Below are 13,600 nucleotides of genomic sequence, written 5' to 3'. Positions count from 1 at the left end.
TCACATCTTTCTCAGCCCTTGTTCTGTGCTTGTTCTTTTGGTCTCTGATGTTCTTCCTAAGCTGGAGTCATCTGATCTCCCTTCTCCCTTCCTCCTCCAGAGCCAGTGAGCCCCTTGTTCTGTCACTGCTCCCTGTCCAATGACTATTCGCTCTGCCCTCCATTCAGAGCCTCTGCCTTAATGTAAGCCTTCATTATTTCTCCTAAGCAAATCCTCCTGGCATGTGTCTCCCATGAATATAGTATAAAGTTCAGAGTCTCGATCAGCATTCATGGTTCTTCCTAATTAGTTCTCTCCCAGCATCAGCCCCATCCCTACTAAGTGCTTTCATATGAAGTCCTTTTATAACTCTGGCCTTAGAGGGGCCACTTTCATTTTTCTGCTGAGTAGTCATTGAGTCACTATTTAAGGCCTATCAAAAATGCTGCCTTCTTATGGAGTGATCCCTGATTCCACCTACCTACTTAGTTACTCTCTCCTCTGTGTCCCCAAAGCAGTCATGCAGACCTCTCTTATAGAGGATAATTATCTGCTTCCTTTCTTTCTGCCCAAAGACTAAGATCTCATCAAGGGTAAGAACTATGTCTTAATCATATATTTCTAACAGTTAAAATCTCAGATGTTTGTTGAATGAATGGATGGTTGGATGGATGGATGGATGGATAGAATTTATGCCCTAGAATATAGTAATCATGTTTTCTTTGAAATTATATCACAATTTTATTTATAGTTTTTACAGAACATGATCCTTCTTGACATATTATTTTGAAATCTAGTATTTGTTGTTAATAATATCATTATGTAAAAATATATTATTTAGCGCCCTATGTAAATTAAAATATGATGATTACTACTATTAGGTTCAACATGAATCCCTTTCTTTTATCGTACCATTTTCTTTTAATATAGAAAGAATAACAATAGTGACAGAATTTTAAAATGAGAACTTTTATATGCAGTGAATTATTTAACTGACACACCTGAAAACCAAATCCTATACCTTTGGGGATCCAGGGAATTTCCCACTATCCTCACCACCTTTGTTTTTCCAAGATTCCTTTATAAGTCTGCCAGTTATCAGTTGATGATTGCAAAATACTATGTTGGTCAGCTTCCAGAAAGCCAGAGAAATATAGCACAGGTTAATCATCTCTAATCTGAAAATTTGGAATCCAGATACTCTTGATTCTAAAAATTTTGAATAACAACATGACACCACAAGCAAAATTCCACACAATGAACTTTATTTCATGCACATAAATATTTAAAACATTGCATAAAATTACTTCCAGATTATGTATACAAGATGTATAGTATACATAAATGAGTAGTTATGTGAATTAACTGAGATATCGCTATACACCTACATGCTTGAGTTGATCTGTTTTTACCCTTAAACCTGTGCATCTTGAGCTCACTGGGTCTTTCTAATAAGTGCTTTGTCTTATCTACTCCTCTGTATGCATTATTGGTTTCTCTTGCCTTCACCCCCCCACACACACACACATTTTTTAACATACATATTTTTCTCTTTCATATATATATTTGGTGCCAGGGATAGTACTCAGGGGTGCTTAACCGCCTAGCCACATCCTCACCCCCTTTTTTATATTTTATTTTGAGTCAGGGTCTTACTAAGTTGCTTAGGGCCTTGTTAAATTGCCAAGGCTGGCTTTGAACTCACAATCCTCCTGCCTCAGCCTCCTGAGCTGCTGGGATTATAGGCATGTGCCACTGCACCCAGCTGTGTCTTGTTTATTAAGAGCCTTCCCTGACTAACAGCAGAATTTTGACTATCACCACCCAATGATCAACCTCAACCTTTGTTGCTCCTTCCTCTCCAGCTCTTCTCTCAGAATACCATTTGTCTTCCTCTTCTAAATGATGCCAAAGAGTTCTGCTATTAAATCTTCCCCATTACTCTTTATTTAGTAATCTCATGATCACCGCCTGCCGGATGTTCTCATCCCAGTTGACTGTTGCAACCGTTGCCCCTGCAAAAGGCAACTGAAATCCCTAGGTCCCCAGCCTGCCGGCGGACAAAGCAAACAAAGTCCAGATAGTCTAGCTAAACAGATTATCTTCCCCACCAGCCATGCTACACACTGGGGGTGGTGGTCAGGCAAAGGCCGGGACTTACAGCAGCTCAACTAGCAGTGCCAGTTCCTCCAGGTGAGGTTCGAGAAAGAAGCCACGTGAGCTCAGGGACTTGTGTGAGCCCAGTTGGCGGCAAATCCTCACATTAAAATTGAGTAAAACAAATTCATCGTGTGAAATGATGACAGTTTATTAAATAAAAAGGTCTACTGCTGAGGTTCCCCTGAAGTAGAAAACAGTAAACATAAATGTCCCCATACATTTAGAAGTAATTATTAGCATTGTAAAGATATTCACAGTGCCAGTGGTGTTTATTTCCTTCTCTGTTTATTTATTTCATGTGATAATTTTTTAAACTAAGACATTGAGTATTGTGCTTCTGTGAAGGTCATTATTTACTCTCTGACATTCTTTAGACACTAGAAGATCTGGAAGAGCTTTGATGCCCTTTTTTAAATAATAGAGCCTTGGGAATCACTTGTAAAAGATTTATGTCGATAGGGTGTTAACACCCATGACAACCTAGTCTGAACTGTGCCCTTCTAAGTAAATATTTAGAAGTTCTGATTTAATCATGTGATTAAACCAGTACTCTAGTTTCCTTAATCCCATGCTTACTGGATCAATACCTATTTAAGCAATATTGAGTCCATATTTGGTTGCCCCCCCATAACACCTACTACTAAGTTCTATCCCTTCCTCTATATAATTCTCATCACAACCCCTCCACCCATATCATTCCAATAGTACCATGTCTGGAAGCAACACAAGTGCCAGACGAAGACAAGGTAATAGAGTTAGAACTTTAAGAGATTTGAGAGCCAGATTGTGGGGATCCTTGTTAACACGATAATAGAATAACAGAGAATGGTATGTGATCATGATGAAGAACTATGGAGGCACCATATGGTGTTGAAATCAGACCTTCATGGCAGTGCTGCCAGTTGGGTGAGCCTTGGTCTGTCTTGACGTGGAGGCGATGGCTCCCGGGACAGCCAGAGGGATGGAGGGCTGGCTGCAGTGGATGCAGTGGGGGGAGAAACAAGAATAAGGAGGAAAACAGTCCCTGAGGTTGAGGGAAGCCGTGACACAGCTATTCATTTTCCCACCTTGGAACCTGGACACGGTAATGTCTTTAGAGGGCTGCAATGGAGTCCTTAGATGGGACCAAAAGAAGAAATGATATATGCTTGGCTCTTCTCATTCAGCTACTCCTCCCTGGCTTCCCTTCTAAGCTCTTAAACAGGCATTACTTTATCTTTATTCGTATGCCAATACCGGAGTCTATATATCTATAGACCTAGGTATATAGACCTACTAAATCGCATTTTAAACAAGAGCCAGAAAACATTTGGAAGTAGATCTCCATGACCTTTTGCCAGTCATATTTGGAATTTGTTTTAACCTTAAGTTATGGAGACAGACTTGAAGGGAGACATCCCCAACCTTGCTAAAAATGTAAGTACATAAAGGCACAAATTGGATGGATATTGATGATGTTGTAGCTACTGTGACATCATCCATAGACTCCTAGTGTCTTTGCTTTGCTTCCCTATAGTGATCACAACATAAATTACTTGTCTTGTTTGACTTCCTTGTTCACCAAAGTTGAGCAGATTGTGGCCGTTTTCAACGCTTCCACCAGACAAAAAGCTTGGGACCATTTCTCGAAAGCTCAGCGCAAGAACATAGACATTTGGCGAAAGCATTCTGAGGTTGGTGATTTTATTTTTACTTTTTAACCACCATCACACAGCTGGATTGGCAGAGAATAGTGTGGCTGCAGCCACTACAGTTTTTGTGACAGTGGGCAGTCCTCCTGCTGTTGTCCTGTCTTGTTGTCAGCTCAGACGTGTTCCTTCCCCAAGAAGAACAGCCGACTTAACACTTAGAAGATTCCTCTCCCCTACAAAGGGAGAAGAGAATCTGTCCCATTCATAGTACAGAACTCAGAAGTAAGCCAAGATATTTTTCCTAACAAATTAGTTTGAAGAAAAGTGTAACTTAACATAGGACAAAAGTACAAATTTTTTTTCCAGTGTTCTTCAAGATGACAGTTTGCTCTTTGGGCTAGAAATGGCAGGTATGCCTCTCCATCCATGTCTTCTCATCACAAGCAGTGTCAGTTCCCTGTGCAAGCCATCAGGTTCTATACACATCTCCCCAGAGCAAACGTCACAAGGGTGTGATGTCGGCCCTTCAGCATCAGTGCATGTGTGAAGTGTGAGTATCTATCCTCAGGGAAGGAACCCACCTTGCCACCTAGACAGACCAAAATGTCACATTAGGCATTGGTCATCCAGCTGTTATTTTTAACTCCACAGTGTAGTGTACGCTTTGAACCTGTAATTTCAAAGTAAGTATACTGTCTTTGTTTGCTTCGTTTTTTTTTTTTTTGTAAGTGAAAGAATGTTTTTCATTTGGATGCCTCTTCATCTCTAGCATGTTAATATTAAAGTTCTCAAAATGACATTCCCCTCTTTCAAAAATCACAAACTTATAGAAGGTAAGATTTATTTATTTAATGATGGTGGGTCACACTTGTAAAATAAGTGTTTCACAAAGAGTTTGAGGAATCACAAAGTACTATGGTATCAATCATCTGGGTAGCATTTTAAGTGCTCATTTACTAATGCTAAATTACAGTTGAATACCAGTGGCACGGGATGTAACATCCACACGAATATTATCACCATTATTACTGAATGACTTCACAATAATGGGACACTTAAAATGCTAGTGCAATTTATTGTTAAGGGCATTTTAAAAATTTTGTTCACTAGTGCCTAAGAAGGTGGTTGGTGACTGATACAGTTCTGTTCCTCTATTTAGGATTATGAGCGAGGAGGAGATGGGATTTCTCATGAGTTTTTTCAGGGCCCCCCAAATGAGGGCACTTTCCTGATGTTCTCCCTGAAAAGGGAATTGAGACCCAAGTCAAGGGTTATTTTCAAGAGGGACAGAGTCCTCTATTTTTGATGCAGATGAAAACACAGATTGGAATCTATAAACTATGATCCAGATTTGGGAATGATCAGTATATAATTTTTTTCCTTCACATAAAAGCCAAAAATTATTAAAAGAAATGTTAAGAGAAAGGCAGGTAGCATGGTACTGAATAAACATGGGCATGAAAAGATCATTATTGGCATGGAGGTCAGCAGATAGAGATGTTGATCTAAATCATGCTTCCTATCATGTCTGACTCCACCCACCACCATCCCTTATTCCTGCCTCCCCCCAGACTGGGGCTGTCCAAAGCAGGACATTCAGGGCTTCTAGCCCTGGTCTAAGGAAGCCTGCTTGCTTTGCTTGGTCCTGGAAGTGGAAATGTGCCCTGCAGAGGGACAGGTAGAATGCAGTCCAAAAGGTCCACCTGTAAAAGGGCTTCACGCCTCCTGCCACTCTGCTACCTCTTTAGGTTTACATTAAGACATGGAACTCTAAATTACCTTTGAGTTTCTCTCCTACATGTCGCTTAATTGATTAAATACCAGTTGGTAATTTGACACTGTGGATGATTTCTCAGTTGCATATAAGCTTGATAATTGGCTTGATTTTTTTCCCCCACATTCACATGTACAGCATCTGTTAATTATCTGCAGCACCTCTACGGATTTATTAAAGTGTACTAGTGATTTACAGCTGATACAGAGGCACCCTGTGGAAACACCCTCAGCGCCCCCACCCCATGTTTTCCTGTTCTGCCACCCTTCCCCACAAAAACAGCTGTGGTGTGACAGTTTGTCATTAATGTAGGGACTAAACAACAGGCCCTTTGAGCCTTGTTATTCTTTCCACCTGACTTTTCTTTAAGTATTTGCAAGCCACCCTTCTGGCAGTTGGATTCTTTATCAATAGAAAAATTTGCTGTCCACCACCTAAATTTCTCCCCACCGATCATGGGTGACATCACCTCCAAGATCCAATGATGTTATTTAAAGCAGAATTGGCACTTATTTCTTCTAGGTGGCCTGGTCCCATAAGGAGGTGTTGTCTGTCATCCCTGGGCCTCTCAGGCATTGTGATGGCCCCTCCCAGGACCTTGCCTCTCTGCCTTCCCTCTTTCCTGTCCTCTGCAATTGTGATTCCCAGAGTGCAGAAGTGACCAAATACTGTTAGCAATAATTTCCTTTCCATCATGTGTAGTTAAATTCTAAGAGATAAGGGGAGCAAAGAATTGAGAGGACCGACCATCTGGGATGATGGGCAATGGAACAATGTTTAAAGTCATGCCACTAATAAACTAAGTGTAGTGATTTAATTTATTGTTTTAACAATTTGACTTTTACTGAGGCTCCAATTTAAAGAAGGAAAATAGAATAATGGAGACTTTTCCCTGTAAGACTTTTCGAGGACAATACATGTAAGACAACAGAATGAATGAGGAGTCACAATATATAACATGCAGCTTGGGAAAAAATAATGATGTAATTATTTAAAGGGAATGATTACAATGTCTTGATTTGAGGCATAGTAGTAAAAAATTTAACGTGTAATTCTTTATTCAGTGAGGTTTCATGTATACTATTGTATTCAAACAGCCTTGTGTTATTATTATCCCCTGCTTATGGGTGAATGGAAAAAGGCTCAAAGAAATTGAATGACTGGATTGCAGCCACGCCCCTCATTAGTAGAGAAAGTAGGCTCTAAAAGCAATGCTGAAACAATCAGCCATCACCCCAAAAACCATAGCCCCAACATGATAATGTGAAACCCAAAATGAAAAACATCTGTTTTTATAATTTGTTCCCTACTATCTTTAGAATTTTAAACTTTGGATATCTGAATGTTGTGAGTGTGCACATGTGTGTGATCACACACAGGCACATATGTACATGCAAGGCACTACGTTCGTGTGAAAATAGCTCAGTATCAGCTTAGCACACCATTTGTCTAGAGTGATGCTAAGACTCGTATGTGCGTTTTCTCATTTCATCCTCAAAACTCGTAGCATCAAATTATTCCAGGAAACAAATTGAGGCTAAGATAAGAAGAAGAAATGTTCCTAAAGTTACCCCATGGGCCGGTCATAGACTAGGCTCTTTTAAACTTCTGTTGCTCAGGTTCCTTACCAGTCGCTGTGCTAGCTAAGTAATAGGTATTTCTGTGTAAACTTTGCCACAGACCTGCTAGATTATTAATGCCCCCGTTTCTAACAAATGAGGAAATAGAGACTGAAGAGAGATTTAAAAATTTGTGAAAGGGCCTGGTGTGACACCAAAGCTTTTAACCTTTTTTTTTTTTTTTTTTTTTTTTTTTTTTTTTTTTTTTTTTTTACCCTAGCCCCCTTAGAACTTCATCACAGATTAGGTGAAATGATGCTTGGGTCCAAGCTTCAGATTCTAAACATTGATATGTCAGTCTTAATATACCCAGAGACCAGTGGGAAGAGGTAGGATGGCTGTGTCCATGACTCTGATAGTCATGTATCTTCTGCTTTCAGGAGCTCCGAAACGCTCAAAGTGAGCAGCTCATGGGCATCCGTCGTGAAGAAGAAATGGAAATGTCTGATGATGAGAATTGTGACAGCCCTACTAAAAAAATGAGAGTCGATGAGTCAGGTAATGCTGATAACTACCACAGACCTGCAAGGTACTGTAATGAGTGTCTGAATCTGGAGATGGAGAATAAGTCCTGGGAAATAGCCTTATAACTCACTTTTGAGTTACACTAAACTTTTGTGTTTGACTGACTCTGCCTTTATTAATAGAACTTTAAAGTCTTAGGAACATAGTGATTTAAGTTGTTCCAGTTATTTCTTCATATGTAGATCTGGGGCCATTAGACATTTTTTTTTCAGGGGTCTTTGCCTGTTCCCATAAAAATCCTTTTCCAGAGGGTGGCAGCCACACCTGAAGCTGAAATACAGATAAAATTTGGTTTCAGTCCATATACTTGTTACTTGGGAATTATTTAATCCCTAAAGACTCTCTCTAGCCTCTGAGCCAACACGCTGGAAAATTAGACTTTTTCCCCAATAAATTTTAGTTCACCTAACCTGTAATCAAAAGGATGGCCCCATTTGGCACCAAGCGAGGGGCGCCACTCCTTAGATTATAAAAAGAAGAAGCTTAGAGAGAGCCTTGCTTCGTGTGTTCTGTCTAATCTGAGATGCTGATTAAAACACTCTCCTAGAATTGTATATAAATTCTTTGATATTATAAGAGCAGGCAAGTAAAATGCTCATTCAAACCTGAGACACCAAGGGAGACAGCTTGTCTGAGGGGAAGGGTGATAAATAAAGGATCTAGAAGACCCACAATTGCCACCATTACCAGAGAAGAAAATTAGAGAACTGGTATAGATTTGCTCGGTCTCCTCCTAGGTACCAGTGAATAAAGTACACACCTGTCTAAGGCTTTTTAACAGAAAGATTGCAGGAGACTAGAAAAAAAAATTTTTGCTAATTTGTCGATAGAAGAGTAGGAACAAAAGGAAAGAGTTTCCTTCGCCCTCTGACAGTTCACTGAAATGAACTGAAAATAAACAGAAAGAGCATGAGAAAAAGAGACACAAACTTCTGATGCACAGAGGTGATCACAGTGTGTAACCACCCCCCACAGCTCCGAAGCTTATGTACCTCTTTAACGTAGAGGGGCAGGATGGAGAATATAGACAGTTTTGAGAAGAATAGTCAGTTGTTTCTAGGGGCACTCAGTGGGCTTGTAGAAACACAGTGGCCAGGGATAAATTCCTTGGTTCCATAGACCAGATAATGAATTTTAAATGGTTCTCTTTGGAATGTTGAATGGGACCAAATAGAAGACAATGGTGTATGACAAAAAGTGTCCAGGTGAGTTTACAGACTTCAGCCTCACTTCCTGCAATGAGTTTAGCCAACGAAAGCTCAGGGAAGGGACCAGAGGGAATCCTTCTCTTCTTCTGAGGGTCTGGACTCCTAGCCAACAAGGAGGTATTAGAGCCAAGCCTCTCCCTGTACCCACTGCTCTCTAAGCTAAAACAATCAGCATACCAGGGGGGGCTGCTGTTGTAGGGTGGCTGTCCCTGGACTCCTTCAGAAGTCAAAACCAAGATTGCAAAAAGATCAGGTCATTGAGATGGCAAAATGGTTAAGATGGTCATGAGCAAACTCCTGCATCCAGGCCACATGGAAAGGATTTTAATTTCCTTAAAGCAGTCCTTCTCAAAAGTGTGGTCCCAGTCTAGTAACATCTGCCTTACTTAGGAATGTATTAAAAATGTAAGTTCTCAGGCCCCACCCATGACCTACTGAATCAGAGACTCTATGGGGAAGGGAAATAAGATCCAGCCTTCTGTGGTTTAAACCCTGTTAGGGGATCCTGATTGATGCTAGAGGAAGTCTGAGAACCACTGCCTTAGCAAAGTAGAGCTTTCATCCTCAAATTCCATTCACATAAATCTTTCAGAAGCTTAGCATACAAGTAGGCACCATGCCACCCCTTTCTGAAGCCATATATCCTTTGTCTGAAAAAATAAGCCCAGCGTCTGTGTGTCAATGTATGTCTCTTATTAAGCTGATCTCGCATTTCTCAAGAGTGTTTCACTATCAGGTTTGGGTTTGTTTTTGAGGGAACCACCTTCTTCACAGCATTTCTATTCCATAAGCCTCCGTATGTCAAAAGAAGGGAGCATTGGTTTGATTCTCTTAAATTCAATGAGATCTTGAGATAAATAAAACATTTTTTTCTCAAAAAGAAAAAAAAAAAACACCAGCTTTTATTGTTTTTGAAGTTTGTAGATGAGAGGCAAGTTGACATGCAACTTGGAGTCTTAATTTCCTTACAAGGTAGGTGTAGAAGAAAAGAATTGAGTCAATCAGAAATTTTGATTTGAACTTGGGGCTTTTTTTTTTTCTTTCTTTTTGGTGGTGACATTTCTTTTTAAATAACCTGTCAATTGTCCAAAGAGGAAATGTGTATAATTTCAGAGTCTGCTCAGGATAGGACCAGAATAAGAATGACTCTGAACGGTCCGCTCTCTGAGAGGTCCCAGCTAGCCTTGGCAGCACATATCCACCTCCAGGACTGGCCCTGACCTGTGCAGTTGAAGTGTCTCTGGAGATGTCGAAGACCTCTCCCCTGGCCTGGGGCCAGAGATCCTCTGGAGGTTTTCCTGCAAAGCACTCTTTCCAGATGTCTCTTATTTTATTCCCCAGGCATCTGATGAGAGCAGGAAGTCTAATTTGAACTTTTAAAAACTTTCACCAGGCCTGTTACTTGGTCAGCAGAATGAATGAACAAATGCAGCACATGTTCTCTACCACGTACTGAGGGAAGCGATGAAAGAATTGGAGTTCAAATGCCAGGCCCTGAGCAGTTCAAAGTCTTTTTTGTGCTTTTTCAAAATGGACCGAGGACATGGCGTGTGGTTTCTGAAGAAAGCCCAGGACTGATTAAATAGAAGGGGAAGCAACTAGCCTTTTTCATTCCACTGGGCCCTGAAGATGCTGCCCGAAGGCAGGCAGTTGTTTTTCTTTCAGCCCTGGGTTTTCAGGGACATGGCCTGACAGCAAGAATCCTTTCTGGTCTTTTTCACTAAACCACAGACAAATCCCTGCTAACTGCTGATTGAAGCAAGGAATGGAAGCTGGAGGAAAGCACCCCCCCCCCCCGCCCAGTGTATCTTGTTAGGTGACACACTACTCATTTTAGGTACAAATTTGCAATTGCCGCTAACCTGCATAGAAGCTGGCCTCAACATGTAGTGGTCTGATTCACTGGAATTGCCAGATGTGGAAGAAGGTGTGAAATTCTCTGTATTTAAGGAATGCCTTGTTCATGTCCTCTCTGCTAACACAGCAGGAATTTTACCTCAGCTCCATTAGGGAAGTAGCAAAACCAGGAATTCTTGGAATCTCTAGGGAAAAAAAATCCTTGGTGGCTGTTTGTTGGGGGCCATAGTCCTACAGGGTTCTCAGGTCTGGGCATCCCAGTGCCCCACTTTGCTTGTCATCTCCCCTCTAGAACAGAGACCACCCTGCAGGGGTTTCTTTCTGGGAGAGATGGAGAGAATTGCCTTTGTTTCCAGAAAAGGCACAGTTTATTTGGTAAGGACTTGATGATACCTTGGGTTTAATAATTTTTTTTAAATAATCAAGCTGGGCACGATGACACGATTGGAGTCTTAAATACAAAAAATGAATAAATACAATAAATAAGATTGGAGTCTTACACAAACCTGTAATCCCAGCGACTGGGAGAGTATAAAGTTGGGGGATAGCAAGTTTAAAGCCAGCCTCTGGAACTTATCAAGACCCTATCTCAAAATAAAATTATTAGAAGGGCTGGGGATGTGCAAGGCCCTGGGTTCAATCCCCAACACCTTAAAAAAAAACAAATAAAAAATGATATTCAAAAAATATTAAATATATTTAAAGTGATATTCAAAATATTCACTATATCTCTCCATTTCTGATTATGAAGAATATTACATTCTAGTCTTACCTTTTACCACATAAAATGATTTAGGACGTCTTTGGCTGGAGTTCCTGGGCTCTGCAGTAAAACGACAGCGTGATTCTGGGCGGGCAAGTCACCCTTCCTCGTCCACTCATCTTAAGAGGGGAAAGGAGTTTGTTGGAACAAAACTAAGATGCTGATAAAACTGGAAATGAATTTGTTCACAAGTTTGAAAACCATGATGGATTTATGAAATCAGCCGTTCAAGAAGACTGGTGTCCCACTCGGAAGACTGTGAAGATAAATTTTTATAAAAATTCAAATGTGTGACAGTTTAGTTGGCAGGTCCATCCTTCTTCCTCTTTTCCCCCACTTCCTCCCTCTCTTTCTTCCCCTCTCTCCTGTGACTTCTCCTGCCTCACTCCTCCTTCTCCCTCACCTCCTTCATCCACCCCCCCCTTTTAGGTCGATGGTGGGGGTGGGGCAGATGTGCACCAGTAAGGAAAAGGAGAAGGGTCAGAGGAAGTCTGTCCTAGACTATAAGACCTGCCACGACGGCAGAACCTGATTAGTTTTAGTGTTGAGAGAGTGCAATGAGCCAATGCATGTCAGGCACTTCTGGTTTTAGAGATAATGCCCAGCCTAAAATAGGTGCCCAGTGAGTGTTAAGTCCACTTGTTATCTCCCTCTTCTCCAGCACCTAGCCCTGGGCCAATCCCCAGGTAATAGCTGAATGAAAGGTTGTTGACTTCACTTGCCTATTCCCCTTCGTCTGTTCTTAGTGTTTTTGCTGCCTTTGCCCAAACATCATGAGGAAGATGTGAACATTTACTCTGATTGAATTTAAATGGCAATGGCAAGTGTTAAGAAGCATGTTTAAATAAAAGCATGATTTCTTTCCTCAAAATGTGTGAAACTTTGAATGAAACTCAGTGCTACATGCTGTATAGGCATCCTTCTAATTATTGACAACATTCTGATTTGACGACATTCCGACATTTACAGAACACCTTCTCACACTAAAGCACGCTGGACCCAGGTGGAGTTAGATGTGGCAGTCCTGCCCTCCAGGGCGTGAGATGCCTTTTGAAAAGAAAATTTTAAGTTAATAAAGATACAGTGGCCAATAACAAGTATCCTAATGTCAGAAAATTAAATTCAGTATAAACCCAAATGAATGTCACTACCTAGTATACATGCCCCACCCAACATTTGATGAATGTACACTGAACACAAAATGTTTTTATAAGAGTGAAACTAAAATAGCCTTTGCTTAATAGAAAACCCTTCAATCATTCCATAATACACAAGCAAATGCTCTTGGATTTTAACTACATCTCATTTAAACTCTAAGCTCTTTAAAGGAGAAAACACTCTTTTAATCATGAAGAGTATTCTCTGGGTTGTCAGTTTTCCATGGAAATTCACAACATAGAAACAGAGGTGGTTCTGTTTATTTGTTTGTTTTGTTTTAATTTTCACTAAGAAGTCAAACAAAGATTTTCCAGGTCTTTCAGCCAACTAAGTCAAGTTAGGGACTCAGTTAAGTTCAGTTGGAATTAGCAGTATTCAGTCTTTATACCTTTATATGTAGCTGGAAATATTAGGTTAAACAATTACTATGTATAAGGCTTTCTCTGGTCCTCCCTTTGATTTCTTTGAATACCAGGACTATCTTTGGTTTTCTGATTTAGCTCATTTCCTGCATGGTATTGCTTCTGAAAAATACTAAAGGACACCTAACCAGGGATATCATCTTCAGGCACAAGCTTAGGAAGAAGCTCACTGGCCTCCTCCACCAGGCAGCCACAGAAGAAGAGAGTTCTTAAATGCCAGACCAGGCTCTCATTGCCAACTGAAGAGGCTGACTACAGAAGGCCATGTTACTGGCAGCTGCTACTGGCTTTCTTTTAGGAAGCATTGACTGTGATCTAAAGCAGCTGACTTTGGAGCTGCTCAGAATTTGGCAGAGGGTCAAGAGCACTGACACATGGAAAGCGGGATGGCTCAGTGGGAGACAACAGGCCAGGGTTCGAGCTTCTGCACCAGCAGATGTGGAAAGCAGGGCATGCGTCATAGTTGAGTGGAAGCCTGGAAGGATAAGATGTTTTCCCATTCAT

At 40.8% G+C, this 13,600-nt stretch overlaps 1 protein-coding gene across 1 annotated transcript in view; it reads left to right on the top strand.

Moving 5' to 3' along the window:
- LOC144249335 (ecto-NOX disulfide-thiol exchanger 1-like) overlaps window positions 1-13,600 on the top strand; it is a 106,318-nt gene that overhangs the window by 66,754 nt on the left and 25,964 nt on the right. Inside the window, exons 6-7 of the mRNA XM_077791583.1 lie at window positions 3,706-3,812; window positions 7,544-7,661. Of these exons, the coding sequence (XP_077647709.1) occupies window positions 3,706-3,812; window positions 7,544-7,661 (225 nt within the window). The remainder of the gene's footprint in view (window positions 1-3,705; window positions 3,813-7,543; window positions 7,662-13,600) is intronic.

This window comes from Urocitellus parryii, chromosome 11 (assembly GCF_045843805.1).
Source record: "Urocitellus parryii isolate mUroPar1 chromosome 11, mUroPar1.hap1, whole genome shotgun sequence".
In the NCBI taxonomy this organism is placed as follows: Eukaryota; Metazoa; Chordata; class Mammalia; order Rodentia; family Sciuridae; genus Urocitellus; species Urocitellus parryii.
This window is presented reverse-complemented; position numbering and strand designations above follow the sequence as displayed.